Source organism: Protopterus annectens, chromosome 4.part1, assembly GCF_019279795.1.
Source record: "Protopterus annectens isolate FY-2018-M chromosome 4.part1, PAN1.0, whole genome shotgun sequence".
Lineage (NCBI taxonomy): Eukaryota > Metazoa > Chordata > Ceratodontiformes > Protopteridae > Protopterus > Protopterus annectens.
Genome location: NC_056734.1, coordinates 74,052,381 through 74,074,492, shown reverse-complemented (window position 1 = coordinate 74,074,492; position 22,112 = coordinate 74,052,381). Strand labels below are relative to the sequence as shown.

The following is a 22,112-nucleotide window of genomic DNA, read 5'->3' as shown; positions in this document are numbered from 1 at the left end:
GCAGGAATTATAGGGGATTGTATACACAAAAGCCATATACACTATTTATATACTCTATGTTTGTGGTATTTTGCCAGCAGCCAGTTATCAAACATATCCAGAGTGCTGCAATGTCATGTGGTTAGATTTACCTTTGCTTCACCTGCTGTTTCTTTAAGTTTTATTAAAATTTAGTTCCAATGACATTAGTTGTCATGATAATGGCTGGGATTCATAGACAAGTTGGACTGTATGTAGCTGCATTTGAACCAGACTTGACAGCAAGCAGACAAGCACAGGCTAGTAATGATTCATAGTCACATGTTGTGCTCCTATGCAGTGAGCCCCAAATGTGCAACAGAAAATCTGTGCTGATGACTACACAATGATGTGCAAATAAATCAGGGTAGTAAAATGACATCCTGTTATCCAAAAAGATATGCAAGGAGAACATATTCGTTATTTGTAGTCATCTGTGAAAGAAATTGCTCAGCTGTGTCTGCCTGACTGTAAAAGATCAATGTACACCTGAAATATTATCATCGCATGTGGCCATGTGCTTGGAGTTAGAGCAGCCATCAAGAAGCATCATATACCATAGTCCTTACCACCAGCATTCATGTGGTGCCTTCCAGCACCAATGTAAATGGAAACTTCATCTGCTGATTTATCACAATTTCACTTATGTACAGATAATTATTTTAAAGTAATTTGGGACATTATAGATGTCTTGGCTAACATGTGTCATTCACACAAAAGATGAGTAGGAATGCATGCCATTCTCCAACTTGTGGAGACCAAGTATGAATATCTGTTTCCATACTGTGACAATTCGGAGCCCAGTACTCTGGGGAATATCACAAGCTTTAACCTCTAGAATATCCATTGAATTCGATGATATAGTGTTTCTACATATAGGGGATCATATATAGATTCCTACCAAATGAAAGTGTTTACTGGCATTTTCTTTGGTGAATACAGTTGAAGGATTCCGATCATTGGCGCATTTAGTTTCATTCATTCATAGCAGAAATCTGTGAAATGTGTTTAGTTTGGAATGTCACCAAAAAGAACTCTCATGTAAACAAAGAACAATACTGAAACAGGGATGGCCATGGACATGTTTTGGGTGGCTTTAAGCTGCATATATACTTGGAGCAGTGAAACATTGCTTTGTGCTCTTTTTGAGATATTGACTTATGTAAAGATTAATCCAAAACAAAGAATAAAGGAGCTTTGGTAAGCTAATTGTTTCATCAGTCTTAGCTACTACTGGACTGAAGCATTTTCAAGTTATTTTGTATGTTGCTTAAGCTAATGTTTGTTAAACTTCCAGTGGCTGAATGCAAGACTTCTAAGTCCCTTTTTGTTGAAAATAGCAAGCCAGTCCTTTCTATAAATGTCTTTTTTATTTTAATTTATTTTATTTTTATTTTATTTTCCATTTGTTAACAGTGTAATTGGAATGGTGCAAAGACCCTTTTTGTTCATGATCCACGCCAGTGGCAGTATAAGTATTTTCTTTGCAACAATAACCATGTTTTCAATGCAACATATAGTCAGACCAGTGAGGTAATTATAAGAAGCAATGAAACTGACTAAAGGGATCAGTGGTTTGAAATGTATGCACAGTACACACAGTGTTTATAGATTTTAAATGTTAACATGCATTTCTCTTTCCACACCACCAGGATTACTGTCTTGATTACAGTGACAATGTGCTTAAGCAGCCTCCTGCTTTAGTAGTATCTTTTCAGCCTCATGATGACAGCATTTCTTATCTTGAAACTTGTGTACAAAATGGGCGGTTACTCATTCTTTCTGCTTCTGCAGACTGCAGCCTTATGGTCAGTGATATTTATGGAATACCCATTGGAATATTTGGACAGGTAAGTCCTTTTTACAGAAAGCACCTTTCATATAGTTAATGCAAAATAATTCTAATAAAAGCAGTACAGATATGCATGCATACACACACACACTCACACACACACACACACACACACACACACACACACACACACACACACACACACACACACACACACACACACACCTTGTCATTTCTATTATAGTACCACTTTTTGTGCTTAGATAACTTTATTGATTTTCACTTAAATAGTACTAAAAGTGGCAAGTTCACAGATTTACCCTAGTATAAAATATGTAAAAAATATGGTAAACTAACTAAAGTGTCTGAGCTACAATTTGTTATGTAAGAGGTTTAAAAAATAGCTGTAGTTTTTGAAATTGCTGGAGAATTTTTGGTAACAGATTTCTGCTAAAACAAATTGCAGCTGTGCTAATGCAAAAAAGAAAATCTTGGCACACTGGCAAAAGTACACATCACATGTCTGCAGACAATGTATGAGGAATTTAATTTTTTTGTTTAATTTTTGGAGGCTATGTAAACATTTGGGTCACTTCCAGGTCTATAATTTGTACTTCTTGCTGAATCTTATTTCCTTGTGTGTCTTTGAACATTTCTTTTTGTTTATTAGCTAAAAAAGTAAAAAAAAAAGTGTGAGGTCATTATTTGGAAATTAACCTTGTACTATGGTATAAAAGGCAGATAAACTATTTACTTTTTATGAATAACCTTTGCAACATTTACTAAAATGAAATAAACAGTATTACTTTTAGTATCAAGGAATGATACAGAATGTGGAGAATTATGTGAACAATGCATCATTTGGAAATTCTTTCATTGCCTCTGTCAGTTCCAATGTGAAATAAAACCATGTTCTTTAAACTTCAGATATGGTTTTAAATGAATTATTGGAAAGGCAGCTCCCCTTCTACTTAATGCACTAGTCCTGTCTTTTATTAACTCCATACTCAAGGGTTAGTAAGCCTGATAATAAGACTACTGAGTGCCACATCTATACATTGATGATGTGGTTATCAATTGCTCTAGCTCTGCACCATCCATCATTTGAAAAAAAATCTTACATATTGGCTTATTAGTGAGAAGCTTTTCCTGAACCACCTAAAAACAAAACAATTATCTCATATCCTGACCCTGCTCTTTTACTCCTTGACCCACTCCAAATAATTTGGGAGCTGACTAGGCCAACCCCTTTTATTCAGCTTCTACAGAAATGTCAAAATCAGTGACTCTTCTGGGCTAGAAGGCTATCTCACTGTTTGACTCTTACAAGAAAGAATGCTATGAGAAAAGGAATCTGTCTAGACCAACCTAAATAATGTCTTCCTGATACATCTTAAGAATATCTTTCCTCTAAATAACTTCCTGCAGAATTTCAGGTTCATCTCTGTTGCACCCTATCATGAATATCAATGTTCTGCCATATCCAAGGCATGCCAGCTCCATTTGAGCAGTTAGCTAGTGAGCTGATTGATCTACTACATTTTAATCTTCTGAAACTAGATACTTCCTTAGCTGGAAGGTTCTCTTTATGACCCACTAGCTACAATCTTTTGTCATTTTCCTCTAATGACCCCCTCTCAACTCTAAGGAAGCCTCACAATAAGCCACATTGCATCATACATAGTTACTCAGTCTTAAGATCTAAGTTATGTGAATACCTTCCACCAGCATTCAAGGGACTTAGCAGCTACTGAGCACAGTTGAAACAAACCATTGCTGAAACATGCCAAGTGTAAATGCTAAAGCCACATAAATTGAACAATTCTCTAAACCCCCTACTATACAGATATCACTAGGAAAGCTGTTATACTTTATTTTAAACCATAATTTGTAATTTATTTCAGTTTCAGCTACAACTCTGTCCTTTATTACAATTAATAAAATGGTAGAGTCAGAGATTTAATATTCTTTTCTTTGCCACATAATGGTTGTAACATATTTTCTTAAAGCAGATATTGTACCTTCAGTTAATTAATGTATATTATTAGTTCTTTATTTGATGACAGCATACTGTATATATTTGACTTTTTGTATCTGCAGTCTATATAACTTTGTGTTTAGCACCCAGGCCATGACTGTAATCAGTTCTAATGGATCAGTGCATTACTAAACAAAACTAAGAAATCTCACACTGAAAACAGACCTAGCATGAGCAACAGTAAACATTTCTTCCCTTGAAACTCCCATTTATTGAAAATGCAAGTGGTAACACATTAAACTACAAATGTGCTGAGGTATATAGTCAAACAGCATATGGGGAAACGATAATTAGCATCTATATGAAGGATGCTGGAATTCAAAGACAAATATGCAAAATATTTGCTAAAAGCTCACTGGATGTAAGTGTCCCTTTTCAGAGTCCACCTAGGAACACTAACTGGTAAAGTGACTTGGTCAAAGTCACACACTAGACAAATTATGGATGCGGGAATCAAGCCATGCAATACAGAAGCAGCTCATAGCCTTGCTCATCAGCACTAAGTACTAGATAGACTATTGTAGACAAACACAGTGCATTTCACACCAGTGTGCCTGCAAAAACAAGGTTAATTAAAATGTATTCACAGATATTAAAATTAAACTTGTAGGCTTCATATTATCCAGTTTATTCACAGTGAAATAATATAGACACTGCCAACAATCAGCAAAGCAAGGAAACCAAGGATTTTGTCCAAAGAACATGGCAAATATGATGATGTTCTTTTTTGCTACAATCAGTTCCTTTCTTTACACCATAACTACTGTGATTTGCAGGAATCAAGCATTTATATACCTACACTACCACGGCTGTACACCTCAGATATCTGCTTGAGAGCATGTCAATGAATACATTCATAAATAATGGACCAGAAGTGTATCTCAGTTCACTGCTGTCAAAACTGTACAGTGGAACCCAGTGCAACCCCCTTTAGCCCTTTCAACTTCTTAGCTCAAATCAGAAAAAGACCCAAAATCAGGAAAATATTTTAAATGTTTCTCTTATATACTTAGAAAGTTGTTACCATAAAAAAGCATTGCACTGGCAATCATTTTTGAAGGATACAAAGTGTGAAACTCGTAATGCTCATTATTTAATGATGGCAATCTACAGTATTTGCCAGAAAGACCAAATCTTACATGGAATTGACAAAATACCTCTCAACTCTTTGGTCAAGACTTCTGGACAAAGGACTTCCAAGATGGCTGCACACTGATCAACAGCTGGACTTTAGCTCTCCCAGTGTGAAAAAAGAAACTAAGAGATAAGAACTAGTAATTCTTGCATTTCTAGTAAAATTCATCTACTGGCTAGAAATTCATCTACTGGAAGAAACATAGGCAACTTAAAAAATCAGCTAGAAATGTGAAGAGAAAACACTGATGGGGAAGAATCCTGCAGCTGTTCAGCAAAAAGTAGTTCAAGCTCCAGCTTTAGTATAAGAAATGGATTACAGTAATTTAGAGGAAAAAAATAAATTAAATGTGCTCACAGGTGATTAAAATAAATGAAACACCGAAGGAGTATATCAACTCAAATAACAAAAGTAAGGAAAAAATGGAAGATATTTTAAACAGCTATTCAGAAGAACTGATAAACTTGCAAAAACCTGAGGTCAAAATGAAGAAAAGACTGGCTGAGTATGAGACTGCTCAAGAAGAGCAGTTTCAAAAAATGGTAGTGTTGGGCAACAGGCCATACAGAGAAAACTGACCTTTTCTGCTCTACCACAGAAACTGGAAGGAACATACTGTATTAATTTTATGAAAGCAAATATAAGCAACTGCATGGTATTTCATAGCAGAATTTGTTAATTGAAAGGGCACATCATGTGTATGCTCTAAACCTGGCCATAACAAAGCAGCCAAGACCTGTATTAGTAAAGATGCAGTCGTATCAGCAGAAAGAGTTGATCCTGACAAAACTGTATCAGAAGGGCAAACTCTTTAAAATTGCAGACAGTAGAGTGTGTTTGGAAAATGATTATACATTGTATACCATACAGATGAGAAGCAAATTTATCTCGGCAATCACGGAATGTTGAGAGGCAGGTGAGGGAGTCAAGCTGCTATACAGCTGTCTTCAGAGTATTTTTCCTTGAGGATCAAAGTCATTTGATGATGGGGAACAGGCGAAGGAGGAAATACAAAATCCTATCCAATAAAAGATGAGCCATCAAACAGAAAGGGAATCTGCTTCTTCTTCTTCTTATAATAAAGCCCATAGAAAGACTTTGCTAGGGAAACAATTTTAAGTGTTACAAAGGAAAATGCTTTGCAGACAGAAAAAAAGCACAGACGTTGACTACAAGAACTGGAAGTACCTAGACCTGAACTGGAGTCTGGGTTTGGGAGATGGAGATAAATGGAGAGAAGACCAGCAACACTGAAATTAGTGAATAAATGTGAGGTGATAAGGCATCAATCACATTTGTGAGGTTTGGCTTTATAAGAAAAAGTAGCTGAGAAAGACTGGGCTTTTGTTGACTTTGTTAATCATGTTGGGGGACTGAAAGGCATATACCCCACTTCATGCCATTAATGTTTGGAAGGACAATAAAAGGAAAAAAGAGTAATTGTAAGTAAAACAATGTTTGATCATAACAGTATTTGATTAAAACATTTCATGATGTAAATTGCATGTTATATAGTAAAGCATTTTCAGTGGTTGTTCTATATGATAAAGATACTAAAGAAAACATACTTTTTTTAGTTATAAGAGATGTAGGAATTACAACATAGAAAGAGAAGAAAGGCTTTACAAAACCATGCTCAATTTAATAAGCTGTAATCTTGGGATGGGGGATGGGGTGAAAAAGAGCACTGATTATATGTAGAGTTGAGACATTTTCTCTTACTTTTAAATAGGTGAATGTCAAGATTAATGCCCTTAGCTTAATCTAATAGCAAGTTTCTTGTGTGTGCATGCTATAAAAATAAAGGAGCACTTTAAATGTAAAGAAACGTTTTCCTTTAGTAAATAAATATCCACTGTGAGTTGAAAAGTCTTCAGTTGGGGCAGCTGTACATTCTGTTCTTATGTTTCCATGGTGAGAGGCTGATTACACGTCCAGGCAATAACTCTCAAGAGCTCTGGACATTATGTGCTGAGAGAAACTTAAAGGTATATTTACAAGGGTAAGCAGCATAATAAATTATTGGAAGTGAATAAGACGTAGTAATTTTTTCTGCTCCTAAATACCTCAATGTATTTATTAGAACGTTGTATAATTTTGTTTTATTTAACGATAGCCAATGCACATTTTCTTAAGACTAAAAGTTAATGTTTTCTGAAAGCATATGAGTTACTTTTTATATCTAAGAGAAGAATAAAGATAAGACAAGAGCAGGGGTTAAAATTCATTATTTGAAGATGTACATAGTTTTGTGTATTTGTTTTAAATTAAAACGTTATATGGGTGTGTTTTGAGGCTTTTAATTAAAAGAAAAAGTCTTGTAAAATGAGACATAAGTTGAAATGGAGATGAAATTGACTGCATAAAGGATCAACCTGCAAAACATTAGTGAGTGCATGTAACACAAAAGCTGGAAATAAACATTTAAAAAGTTGACATATATAATAAGTGGGTATAATAACTGCTTAGCATAATGGCTATACTATCTATATTATTTTGGAACATGAATGGACTCACAGGTATAAACAAAAAGGTAAATATTATTTAAACTCCAAAAAAACTTGAAAATACACAAAATCACTGGAAAACTAAAAAACTGCTCCAAACCAAGGTTAGCACTTTCATTCACATTAACATGCTATGAACTTCATCAGAAAAACACTCTAATTCTTGTAGACAGTGTAGGTACATCAGTAACACAACTTCAGTGGAATTTAGTCACATAAAAAGAACTTTTTGGGCCTAAGGATATTACACTTGTCAAAGTGAAATGGTAGTATATGTTGCACAATGTTTATCCTGCCCAAGTTATTACATAGGAAAGACTACTAGATGTTTAAAAAGATGTATTTATGAACATCTTTTAGCAATTAAGAAAAAAGAACAAACCAATGCTTTGGCAAAACATGCTGGTATTTGTATTGACTTCAAAAAATTTGTTTTTTCAGTGATAGATACTGCCAGTCAAGAAACTTTTTTGGGGTGATTATAAAATCTGGTTAGAATGCAAAGAATCCTTATGGCAAATTTACTTGGGTGCAGATGTTGCACCAGGTCTAAATGACACCATTAACATAAAGTGTTTTTTGCAAACTAAGCTATAAAGTTTTTTTAAAAAACTTCATTTTATGACATTTATTAGAATGTACAAAAAACTTTTTAATTAAGTTTTCTACTTCTACTATTTCCACTATATGGATTTTTGTATGTATTTTTTTACATTTATAAAAATGAGCTTTCTTTTTAAATTATGATTATTCAGTGTTGTGACTGCTAATTAAGTATTTAAATGCTGTTTTAGGGTGGTTAGAGTGTTTTTCTGATGAAGTTCACAGCATGTTAAAGTGAATGAAAGCGCTAACCTTTGGCGTCCGTGTCTTTTGGTCTTGGTTTGGAGCAGTTTTTTTAGTTTTCCAGTGATTTTGTGTATTTTCAAGTTGTTTTTGGAATTTGCTTGTTGTTTGTGACTGACTCTGACCCTTACCATGGAAGGCAATTCACAGGACACATTGCTCAATTTATCCACCCATCCAGTACCTGGCAGCTTTGCTTCTTTTTCTGAGAAAATTACAGCTGTCATTACAACTGCCATCACTAGAGGGCTCAAAAGAGCAGGAGGATCCCAGGCAGTTCCTGACAACACTTCTGGCTCTACTAGCCAGCAACATAACTTGGTGAATGTACCCAACGTGATTCCAGCTGAAGACACTCCAGCTGAATCAACACCAGTGCTCAACAACAATGTTTTACAGCATGTCTTTCAAACTCATGCTAATCCTTTTGCCGACTTTGCGAACTTGTCAAACAGCGAGTCAGTAAGTACTGATAATTCAAACATTGCCATTGTTGAGCAAAGTAAATGTAAAAAACTTATTTTTGACTTTGAGAAACTAACTCTTAAACTCTTAAATATGTCATGCTTAACATTGAAATAAGCTATTTCGGTGAATGTATTAGATGCAAGTGTGTTCCGCAAGGCTTGCGGTTCAATAAATTCCCGAACTGTGTGAAAACTGGGGACGAACTACACAGTCAACTTGTTGATTTGTTCAACGAATCCACTATTAACATGATGCGGATTCTGATTGAACACTACCAGAAACAGATGGAAGAAGTAAAAGTCGCCATGGGCGACTTGGATGCGAAAATTAAGAACTTTTCTTGTTTCAAATTGCTTAACCATTTGTTTTGTGGTGTTGCCGCTAAAGCAGATAGATATAGGGCAACAATTGTAACAAGAAAACAGAGTAAATTAAGAAGAGATATATCGGCTTATGCTGATAAGAGTGCCTATGCAGTTCGTAGTTTGAATAATCGTGTATTTAATTTAAATAATGTCAACAATGTACATGAAGTTGTAGGAGAAGTATCAGAAGTTACAGCTGAAAGAAATTTTACTAACAACAACAGTATGGGTAACACCACAGTTAAAGAACATGCAGTTGTTCAAGGTAGTAACAATATTGCCAATGTTACTAACAACAATATTATTCAAAATCAGGGGACCAACATTTCAGCTTTTGAAGGTTCTGTATCTGTAAACAATATGGGTCCTTTTTTAGTGGACTAACAAGGGAACAAGAAAACACCAATGTGTTCCAAAACAGTACAGGACAAGGGGAAGGGCAAAGGCAGGAACAAGAAAAAGTGGTAGTTGGCAAAGAAAATTCCCATTACGGTATTGAAATTGTGAACCTTTCCCATATGTGTTTACCACCGCAGGCATGTGAAGTTTTGAAAAAAGGTTTATCATGAATACCAGCAAATTCTTTTAATCTAGCTAAAGTTATTGTGGACTTTAGATTGTTCCTTAGAAAATTGAATTTGAGTTATGTCATGCAGGATGTTAACATAGACAACCAGGTTAATGTCTCTCAAATACCGAAAAAATGTAGTACCTACAATCCACCATTGCTAGGAACCTTGCAGGTCTTCCAAAATATATGTGAATCCAGCTTTAGACAGTTAAAGCCTGATAACAAGGTTCACAATTTGACTGATTTGGAAGAAAAAGCACTCAAAAGTATGTGCACTAACACCCAAGTTAGGGTTATGAAAGCAGATAAAGGGGAAAAAATTGTTATTATGGATACCAAAGACTATATTACAGCAATGGAAGAAATGTTAAAAGACAATGATACATATCAGAGGGTAGAGCTGTCCACTATTAAAAATAGTTATCTGAAATTGGACACATTACTGTTTGATATGTTTTGTCAAGGAGAAATAGATTATCAAACTTACATCTATTTACAAGTTGAATTTCCCAAAATGTCAGTACTCTTTGGTATTCCAAAGATACAGAAAACAATGTTAATCCCCCCTTTAGACCAATTAAATCTGCAGCAAAGTCTAAGACAGAAACATTGTCCATTTGGTTGGATTTTCTTTTAAATCCTGTGATGCAGGATTCGAAACATTACCTGAAAGATTCATGGCATTTATTAGAAATTCTAAGGGACTTTAGACTACCAGATAGTACTTTTGTTTTTGCTTCTTTGGCTGTAGTTTCTCTTTACACCTGTATTGATCAGGAAATAAGCTTGGAATTTTTGAGACTTGAGATTTTGACAATACAAATATAACTACTGTTTGTGCACTAATGGATCTTGTTCTTGATAATAATTTTTTTTAATTCAATGAACAACTGTACAAACAAACATCAGGAGTAGCTATGGGGGCTAGAGTTGCTCCTGCTTTTGTTAACCTTGTGATGGCGAATTGGGAAAATAAGTTTCTTATTAAACACAGGTTGTTTGATAGGATACTGATATATCGACGTTACATTGATGATCTCTTTTTTCTTTGGCGAGGTAGCTATGAAGATTTCAAAATGCTAGTTTCTGACTTAAACAATTCCACTGACTTCATAAAGTTCACCATCAGTGGTTTTGGTTGTAGTCTTAACTTTTTGGATTTAAATTTGACATTTGACTTTCAGTCCAAACAGTTCATCAGTAGCATTTATAGAAAGCCAGTGTTTGCCAACCAATATCTACATAGAGACAGACTCCATCCTCCTATTATGAAAAAGGGTGTTGTTAAAGGACAACTAATTAGACTTAGTAGATTAACTACATCAGATACTGACTTTACAAAAGAAATGGAGACTTTGAGAACTTTATTTGAGGCTAGAGGTTATGACAGATTATGGCTGAACAAAATAGAAAATGAAGTTCTAAAGTTAAGAGACGGCAAGGCAAGTCCAATTTTGAGAGGTCACACCCAATTTGAAGCATTGAATGAAAGACAGGGTATCAGTGACCACTCCAAGAATTTGAACAACAGCTTTACATTTTCATTTACACTTCCTATAGTTAATGAGATGTGGACCATTAGAAAAAATTATAGTTGATAACTGGGAAATTGTACTAGGTAATATAGATTTAGCCAAGATTATAAGACTGCGACCTTGGTTTACTTATAAAAAAGTTACAGACATTAAGAGTTTATTAGAACAGGGTTGCAACAACAAAACTGACATAAAAAGTGCACTCATTCAGAAAAAAGGTAGTTATTCTTGTAATTCTTGTAGACAGTGTAGGTACATCAGTAACACATCTTCAGTGGAATTTAGTCACATAAAAAAAACTTTTTGGGCCAAAGGATATTACACTTGTCAAAGTGAAATGGTAGTATATGTTGCACAATGTTTATCCTGCCCAAGTTATTACATAGGAAAGACTACTAGGTGTTTAAAAAGATGTATTTATGAACATCTTTTAGCAATTAAGAAAAAAGAACAAACCAATGCTTTGGCAAAACATGCTGGTATTTGTATTGACTTCAAAAAATTTGTTTTTTCAATGATAGATACTGTTAGTCAAGAAACTTTTTCAAGTGATTATAAAACCTGGTTAGAATGCAAAGAATCCTTATGGCAAATCTACTTGGGTGCAGATGTTGCACCAGGTCTAAATGACACCATTAACATAAAGTGTTTTTTGCAAACTAAGCTATAAAGTTTTAAAAAAAAACTTCATTTTATGACATGTATTAGAATGTACAGAAAACTTTTTAATTATGTTTTCTACTTCTACTATTTCCACTATATGGATTTTTGTATGTATTTTTTACATTTATAAAAATGAGCTTTCTTTTTAAATTATGATTATTCAGTCATGTGATCAGTCATGTGACTGCTAATTAAGTATTTAAATGCTGTTTTAGGGTGGTTAGAGTGTTTTTCTGATGAAGTTTACAGCATATTAAAGTGAATGAAAGTGCTAACCTTTGGTGTCCATGTCTTTTGGTCTTGGTTTGGAGCAGTTTTTTAGTTTTCCAATAAATATTATTTAGTTACATTAAGAAATGCAGAGTGTAAATAACAATGCTACAGGAGGCACATGTGGAAAGAAGTGAGCTTATGAACTTGATAAAGAAAAGATTTCAGGATGGATATTTAGCAGAATATCAGGGACAAAGGCAAAACAGAGACTACTTATACTAATTGCAAGAGGAGTTCCAATAGTGATAGAAGAAGGAAAAAAAGATAATAATGTAGATTTGTGGTAGTGAGGGGCTACTGCTAAGGGAGGAAGATTATGCTGGTATGCATTTGTATTCCACCTAAAACTGCTGTTATGGAGCTTAAGAAAATTTTGGGAGAAATAATCAACTTTCAACATGGAATATTACTTATACATGTGGACTTTGACTTGATTTGCAACAGTGAGGATGTATCTGAGGGACCTAGAAGGGAAAATACAAGCTATCTGAAGAAAATTATGAAAATATTTGGTATGGAAGACATGAATTCAGTAGTAGGAACTCTGAAGGAATTTGTATATTATTCCCCAAGGTACAATAATTGGGCTAGACTACATAGAACGTGTATTTCACAGGAACATGTGCATTCAATTGAAAGCTTTAACACACATCCAATAACTATTTCCAATGATGCACCAATAACAACTAAGATAAAAATGCTTAGTAATGAAGTAAAAATGAGATACTTGTGCTTCACTACCTATCTGTTAAAAAGAGAGGAATTTAAGGAATGGGTAGTAGAAATTACTTGAGAGTTACTAGGGAAGATGGAAATTTCTTCAGAATATATAGTGAGTCAGTGGGATAAAATGAAAGTGGAGTTTAAAAATAGGGTAGAAATAAAATAAAAAGAGATATTATTAAAGAGTAACAAGAATTATTTAGAAGGGGGAGACAAGGTTGAAGTATTGCAGAATAAGTGGAATTGCACAGAACATGAAGAGACACAACTGCAGAGTGCTAAATATTAAATAAGGGAGTATCTGGATAATACGCATGAGTTTAAAAGATTGCTGTAAAGCAACTGTTTATTTTCTTTTTTTTTATAATAACTCCAGAGCAATAAAATTTGTAGGACAATGCCTTATGGAACAGAAAATAGAAAGAGTTGCTGCCAAATGTAGGGAGACTATCACAAGAAAAAGTAACCAGAGACCCTGTAAAGGTTTTAGAGAACTGTGATATATTTAAGGTGAGAGATGCTTAGAGTAGTACTTCGACAGCATGTGTTATGAAGTGCTACTGGAGCAAGTGCTCACAATGCTGCATGTTGCAGTCATCTGCACCAGCAGAGGAGGTACAAACAACACCTGACACACTAGTAGATTGTAAACCCTTTCTTTGTAGACAAGGAGACTGTAAAGGACCTTGTCAAACTGCCACCCATAAGAATAACAGGGGACGCGTGTGTTATATCAATTTGTGGAGATAGTGTGCGTAACCATCTCAGCTAAAGGGACCTTTCAGTGATCTGCTAGGGACACATTAGGAATATCACAGTTGTCAACCTCACAATTCCTGAACTAATTCCTCAATATGCTAGAGCATGTTGAGAAAAATATCTGTTTCTCTAAAATTACAGAAGAAAAAACAATAGCTTGGGAGCATTTTACAACATGACCAATTTCCCTGGAGTCACAAGAGCCATAGATTGCACATATATTGACATCAAAGTCCCACTTGGTCCAGCAGGACTGTACCTGATAAAACCACAAAAGGATGTATCGGTGCTGTGGAGCATTTTGAGACAGTTTCAAACCTTTTCAGAATACAAAATTAATGAAGATAAAATAAAGTCTATAGCTGTAAACAATGTATCCATATATGAATTGGTTCAGCTATATCCATATTTATGGGGACACGATAAAATGAAGTACTTAGGAGTATGGATTAAAAAATTATGTTGTGGCAGCTAAGGATATAAGGGAAGAGACAAAACAAAAGATAACACAAAAACTGAGAAAATGGAAGCTCTTGTTTTTGGATATAGATAACAAAATACAAGCAGTGAGAATGTGTTTAGTCCCTTTAGTTTTATATACAGCTCAGACATATTTTTATCAACCAGAGAAGTTGTACACAGTAATTAATAAAGAGTTGAATAATTTTATCATGGGGGGAAGGGTCAAGTGGGATAAACTGATTCTTCTAACAGAACAAGGTAGTTTACAATTACCATATTTGAAGGGATATTTTAGAACACAGTTAAGGTTCATATACATAACACAAGAAGAAAGCTATAATTCAAAGTGGAAAGGGATGATGATGAAATGGGGGAAATTTAAGAAATAAGGAGAAATTGGGATTATGGATGCAGATCCTTTATGAGAATAACAACAGTCACACAGAATATTATATTCATAAAGAAGCAAAAAGTAGCCTAAGAACTAAGCCAGTACGAGACTAGAGAAAGGGGATTTTACAAATAGGGATGACTGCAATTTTGGGTATAGAGAATAGGCCAGAGGGGACTGGAATTTACTAGAGAAAACTGGCAAATGAACCAATGTATTGGGAGCAGATATCTACAGAGGAAAAGGTAATAGAATGGGAAGAAGCCATACGATATTAGCGGCTCCAATGCACTACTAGTTACAGAAAAAGTGTCACTTTGAAAGCCATAAAACACTTAGTGATGCTGATGAGATGGGGCAGAAGCAAATTGTCCCTCTGATGAATGAATGGATTTACAGGCTAAGCACTTCAGTCTACCACACTTTTTTATAACAAATAAGTGTATTACAGCTTTTAAATCTGTAAAATGCATCTGCTGTACTGGGGTGGTGGTTGTTAATGCTCCATCATGAGATTGGAGCTCCACAGCAGATGTGTGGCTAGCTATTCTGTCACCTGGTACCGTAACCCAATCTGGCACCTCCCACCCCTCTTAACTTTACACTTGAAGAGTAAAAAGAAAAATATCCTTTCCTTGGAACCCCTCATTGCCACATACCAGCTATGCCTCTGCTCAACAGTGTTAAAAGATACAAAGCTTCGTTAAGCACTTTCTTATATCAGAAAGGTGCTTAACAAAGTTGTTTTGTTCCAGAATCTGCAGTGTAATAAGCATGCTCCTTATATTGCTGTTACCTCTTTAAAGTCATACAGATATCCAGATATCCATTTCTGGAAAGGGTACGTTTGACTGTGGCAGTGTATTAAAAATAAAGGAATTTAAGTGGCACATTAAAATTGCTACATATGCTCAGCTTTGGTGGTATTATGTCAGGAATGAAGGGAATTTAAATTCCACATTATCAAAAACAAACAGTTCACAACAGAATTTAAAAAAATGTTTCTTACTGAAGGTTGAAGAACTGCACACCTAGCCCTCTTTCAGAGGCTTCACTCACACTTCATCTCCTTACTTTAATAATCTCTAAGCTCATTATACCTACATGTAAAGGCAATTTCCCTACAATGACCTTGCTTGAAAAGACTTTTTTTGCAGAGTGATGCCTACAGAAAGTATTCATTACACCAGCTGTATACGAAGTACCTACCTTGGATTAATGATAGATGTAATTTTAGCCTTTATTGCACAAAAGGATCATTAAGTACAAACTGTGATTCATAGTTATCAAACATGCTAACTTGCATTTTGATTTGTGTTTCCTATGTTGTTTCTTTTAAATAGTTTATTGTATAAAGTATACATCTTGAAGTTATAGCATACCTGATGAAGTATTTCTACATGAATGCTTACTAGTTTTCCCTTTACAAATTATCAGTTATTGATATTCTTAGCTACTGTTTTACATATTTTTCATCTCTTCTTATGGCTTTGATATACAATATGAGACATTTTTCTGGCTTAACAAAAAGACTTGTCAGACAATGTTTTGTCATTACTTGCATATATTACCTGTACATAGTGTAGTAATACCTATTATTATGTGCACTGTGTCGTTTTGGCTTTTGTTTTAGATATTTATTTCACCATTTTCCAGAATATACTATTTAAAAAGCATGCATTCGAAAATATATATTTTTCTGTGCATTTAATCAATAAGTTAATAAACAGTCTATGTATTATTTCATATTGTAGGAGGAGCACTGGCATATTGAAGATGTTTCAATACTTCCAACAGAGCATACAAACATGCAAAATGAAGATAAAGGGCAGCCACTCAAAGAAGAAGATGAAGAAGAGAAAGTATCTACATTACCTAGAAAATCCCTGCTACCATTGATCATACCACAACTTTTCCATGACACTAAGGATGAAGAAAATTCCTTTAACATGTGAGTTACATGTTAGATTTTCTTTCATAAATGAAATGCAAGCTGAATATCACAGTGGCAACTTATAACTCCATTGTTATTCTCAGTTTAAAGTACATTATTCTCTTGTGAGTTTGTCCTAACCATTTTATTCATGTTTAATACATTAAAGGAAATATTCTTATATTGTTCTATATCACTTGTTTTTTTTTCCAAATTTTAAACAGACCTTACAGAATTAGGTAACCCAAATTAAATTATTGTACTCTGCTTTATCTAAATCTCATAGAATTATGATAATATGATAACAGCCGGGTAGGTGGAGAGAAGAATCATATCTGGCTAGATCCATGGTACAAATAAACTCACCACTTCCTTATGAAATGTCAGCTGGCTCACAAGCCACATACAAAGAGAAAATGCAATGCCACACTCACCATACTCGCTCTGTTTCTCATAAAGGTTATAGATACATGACACCACCCCATTGTGAACCATGGAGGAGGTATCATGTTTCAAAAAGGAAAATAGCATCTCTTCATACTTTATACATATCAAAATCCCATGGAAAAGGTGGTCTAAACAGGTGAGCCAGAGCAAAATCAGGCAGTTAGTGTAGCGAATTAAAGATATGAGCTGCTTTCTGCAGTCTATGGTTTGAATCATTCAGCCTCCATTTGTCTATTGTGTTACTCTGAACACATCATTAAGCCAGGAATTGGGCTAGGTTCCTCAGTGGTCTCCTTTAACACATGCCTAGTAATTCTGTATGAATCTAAACTTTAACTATGCATAATCATTTTTAGCTCAGTTGCATGGCATGACCCATTGTGGAAAACATTATGAACTTTTACACATGTATACTCTTGCATGCTCATATGAATAAAACCTATATTTTAGATTTAAATAGTATATGTTACCAGATATCTAACCAGTTGTCTGTTGTAAATAACTATTTTATAACGGCAGTGCATTAATCTTCTATCATTTTATAGAAGTGTACTATGCATACTGTAATTCAGTGGTTGTTATTCATGTAAACTGCATTTCTTTATTGACCTTTTTATCTTACATTGTGCCTTTTTGCCAGGGTCATGCCTCAAAAGGGTTCTTGAACCAGTGTACTTATCCAGTTAACAAAATGTAAATAAATAAGTAAATGACACAAAAAATGCAGCAAAAAAGCTGTTGGTTCCCTCACAACTGTCACGGCAGTGTTAGCATGTCTTCTCACCTTTCAACATAATCCCCCGGATTCACTAGTCCTCTGTGCAGGACTAGCTTAGTCCTGCAAGGAGGTGGCCATTTAGGAGCAGGAAGGCAGCATGCCATGCATAGTAATGAGGCTCACTGCCTGAGATCCTAATCTTACATGGAGCATGGAAGTGTGCAGGGGCGTTTCTGAGAGCAGAGCTCTCAGAATATACACGCCCCCACAATGAAGAACAGCAGAAAGGGGTAAGAAATGAGCGAGACCGCTCATAGGTGTCCACATATCCCAACAGTCCCACTCATGTACAACAGCAAAATTATGCAGAAATAAAATGAACAAACCCATTTCTTTTTTTTTGAATCTGATTAAAGCTAACCGTAGGTGTGCAGGCATGCCCATCGCTTAGCTACGGTTAATGCAGCTTAAATGGCTGAAGAGGATAACAAGAAAGATATATGCAAATGAAGCAGCATAGCAATAGTGTAGTGGGCAGAGCATTCGCCTTACAAGCAGGCATTCCCGGTTCGAGTCCTACTGCAGCACATTCCATTTTCCATGACAAAGCACATTATGACTAAAATTTATGTTGCATAACCCACTAAATAACATACATTTATGGAGTGCTGCAGTAAATGCACATGTGAGGTGTCAGTATCATAATGATTAAAGCACTAGTAAGCAGGTTTAAGCACCAATAAGCAGTAGTAAGCATATTTAAGCGCTAATAACCTGGTTTAAGCCTTTTTGCGCGAGTGTGAGCAATGCGCACACAGGTTAAGCAATTCTGAAGCTGTCTGTAAGCATATGTAACCGGAGGTTAGCATTGCTTACTCGCAAGCAAATCTGCTTATAACTGCTCAAAAGTGCCTTAATCACTCTGTATCCAACAGCCCTTGTTCTGCCCATAAACAAAATAAACAGCCACGCAGGTCTTGAACCCAGGACCCTATACACCATAGTCACAGTAGTTAACCACCAAGCCATCACATAAGTACAGAAGAATGAGGTATCAGCAAACAAGTCTTCACCATAGTAAAATCAAACTGAACCTGTGAATGGAATCAGCATACAGACATATGTGCATTAACCCACTTCTTTTTCTGGCTTTTTCCCGGTTAGGGGTCTCCACAGCGGATCACCTGTCTGCTCATGATTGGCAGTGGAGTTTTACTATGTCGAGTTGCCAGCCTGGCACCCAACCTTTCACAGAAGGCACACACACTCACTCCTAGGGCCAATTTAGAGTGTCCAATCCACCTACAGCATGTCTTTGGGATGTGGGAGGAAACTGGAGCACCCGGTGGAAACCCACGCAACCACAGGAAGGGCATGCAGACTCTGCACAGAAGGTACCCCAGCAGAGGATTGAACCAGAAAACATCTTGCTGTGAGGCGGCAATGCTAACCGCTGCACCACCGCAGCCGCCTGGGCATTAACCCACTACATAACATAAATATGTGAATTGGAGTACAGCAATAAGCCCAGAAGTCAGGTGTATTTGTAATAGTGTTGAAGTCCCCAATAAAACACAAGGACCCCATACATTGTACTTACACATGAATAATGGATACCAGGCATACATATAAGGTGTAATGAATAATAATTCAATGCCAAAAAGGAATTATAATGCAAAGTTTAATGTAAGCAACGCTAAGCATTGCACAGGCCAGCTTAGGAGGTGTAAGCAATGTGTAAGCTAGCTAACTCAGTGTGCCCAGAGGTATACCCCTTTAAACAATGCCAATCCTAGGTAAGCAGGTTTGCCCATAGCCTAGCCTTTTCAAAACCGGCAAATCATGGAAAAGTGCGGGAAATTGGTCCTACTTAAACCCAAGAAACGGGAATACATCTCATAACTGGTTGTAGCTTTCCCTTGCAGGCACCATGTCAGGAAGGGGAGAAGGTGTGCGCTTTTGGGTGCAGCACTGGTGCATCCAGGAGTCCAGAGTCATGGCAGGACTCCTTGTCAAAGACCATGATCAGAGACTGCTGCAGGGCCAGTACCAGGGCTCCCAATATAAGGTGGAGGCCTGGGATCATCTTGCCCATGACCTCACCATTGCCACTGGCATACGCCAAACTGGTGAGCAGGTCAGGCATCACTATGCCGACCTGAAGAGGCATAAGGGGGACCTCTTGAAGCAGTGGATTCAAGATGCTAGAGCTTCAGGGGATGTTCCAGTTGTGTTTAAGTATCACCCCACTATGTGTGTAATAATTGCCAGCTCATGTATATCATGGATAGGTATGGCTAGATATTCCTTTTATGTCCCCCACAGCTGCAATGGAGCAGGCCGCGAACCAGGAGGCCTACGTCAGTCGCCTGGTGAGGTTGCAACTCGAGGCAGGTCAGTAATACTCATGCATTTACTGTCATAGGAAATAAAACTAAAATTTAGTAGTAAATTAAGTGCATGTATAAAACCTGTATTGTTCAAGGCAAGTACTGCATACACCGGAGAATATGGCAGGAAGAGTTTCATATAGTTTGTATGTAAATAAAAGGGTAACAGCCTGACAATAAAGGTCTAACTGCTGGACTGCACGTGTATACTCTGGTATCATATGGTAATGTAGATTTGCAATCATGTAATAGTACTGTTGTATTAAGCACTGTTACCCACACCATGCACCATAAATTGAATGTGTAGGAATGCCTGTATGTGACTGGTGTAATCCCCATAGGCCATTTAGTACAACTGAAGGACACATAGACAAAAAACAGGGAAAATGCAGACAACAAAACCCAAATAGCACATGCAACTGAGATGTGAACTGTTTTTTTAACACACACACAGCCATGGTTCAAATCCTGCTTGTGGTAGTAGTCTGCATACAGAATTATATCCCACAACTGTACAGAATGTCCAGTAAAGTGGCCCATATCTGTTGCCTATCAACTTTCCCCCCTGGGAAATCATTGGGATGATCCCAGACATATAGGCAACAAACAGGAAATACAACTGATTGACACACATCTATGAGAACAAAGCTGGCATACTAGCAACTCCCCAAAACCTTATGAGAGTAAAGAGCCACGTGTGTCCCATTTACACCCCAACTTGTGAAGCTGTGGCCAGAGTGTGTACAGTAACAGAGTGAGATGTATGTGCATAATAGTAATGTGGAATCTGATACTCTGTGTGGGAACATTCAGGAAGAGCTAACAAACATTTCTCCCACACGTCTGCCAGATACCAACACTGTGCCCAGAAAATACAAGAATGATACCCTGTACTGGTACTGTTTACATTGGTATTGTATGGCATTGTGACTGATGCAGTTGCTCTGAATAATGAGGTATTACACATCATTGTCGCCCACACTGTCCTACATAATATTACTGTCTAGGAAATCTGTATAATATTTTTGTAATACAAGGTCAGAATGCAAAAGCACAGGGGATTAATAAGACAGAAAGCAGATAGGAGATATACAGCAATATCTATATAGCAGACACAACTGTGATGAACAGTGTTTACGTTGTAGCAGACACAGCCATGGTCTGAATCCTAGGAGTGGATGTAGGCTGCATACGGCCCACATCTGCTGCTTGTCCCCCTGTCCCCCTGGTAAGTCTGTGAGATGATCCCAGATGTTTAGCCAGCAAACAGGGAATACAAGTGATTGTCAAACATCTATGAGAACAAACCTCTCACTATAGCAACCCCCGAAACTGTTAGGAGAGTAATATGCCAAGTATGTCCTATCTATACCCCCATGTTGTCAAGCTGTGACCAGAGTGTGCACAGTAACAGAGTGAGATGTATGTGTATAATACTGATGTGTAATCTGGAAATTTGTGTGGCAACAGTCAGGTAGTGCTAACAAACATTGCTCCCATAGGTACGTCGGATACGAACACTGTGCTGAGAAATAAAGACCATTATAACCTGTACTGGTACTGTTCACTCTGGTATTGTAGGGAAATGTGAGTGTTGAAGTTTCTCTGAATAATAAAGTATGACTGATCACTGTCACCCACACTGTGCTACATAATATAACTGGGTAGGAAAGCATGTACATGTGTGTGTCAGGTCACTAAAGGTTGAAGAGGGCAATATTCTAGATATGTCCCGGTACACCTGGCCAGAGTCTGTGCAGAAAGAGTTGGATAGCTATGTGCACAACATTAACCAGGAATCTGGGAGTATGTGTAGAAACAGTTAGTTAGTGTTAACAAACATTCCCTCCACAGGTATACCAGGTAAGAGGTGTATACTGCAGGTAAAACCAGTTCATGTCTAACAATGACGACAGCCATATCACTGTCCAAACTAAGGCTATAGGGTAGTGTAGTAAGACTTGTAAGGTACAGATAACAGCACTGACTAGGAAAGTAATGTGGACTACAGGAATATACTAGTTGTTAATTGACATCTTTCTCTCCCTCCACCATATCTCCAACAATAATCAACATAC

General features: G+C 36.4%; 1 protein-coding gene across 1 annotated transcript in view; it reads left to right on the top strand.

The window, feature by feature from the left end:
- The window catches only part of WDR49 (WD repeat domain 49), a 983,894-nt gene that overhangs the window by 819,670 nt on the left and 142,112 nt on the right, over positions 1-22,112 (top strand). Inside the window, exons 15-16 of the mRNA XM_044070738.1 lie at positions 1,671-1,868; positions 16,301-16,497. Coding sequence (XP_043926673.1) covers positions 1,671-1,868; positions 16,301-16,497 — 395 coding nt within the window. The remainder of the gene's footprint in view (positions 1-1,670; positions 1,869-16,300; positions 16,498-22,112) is intronic.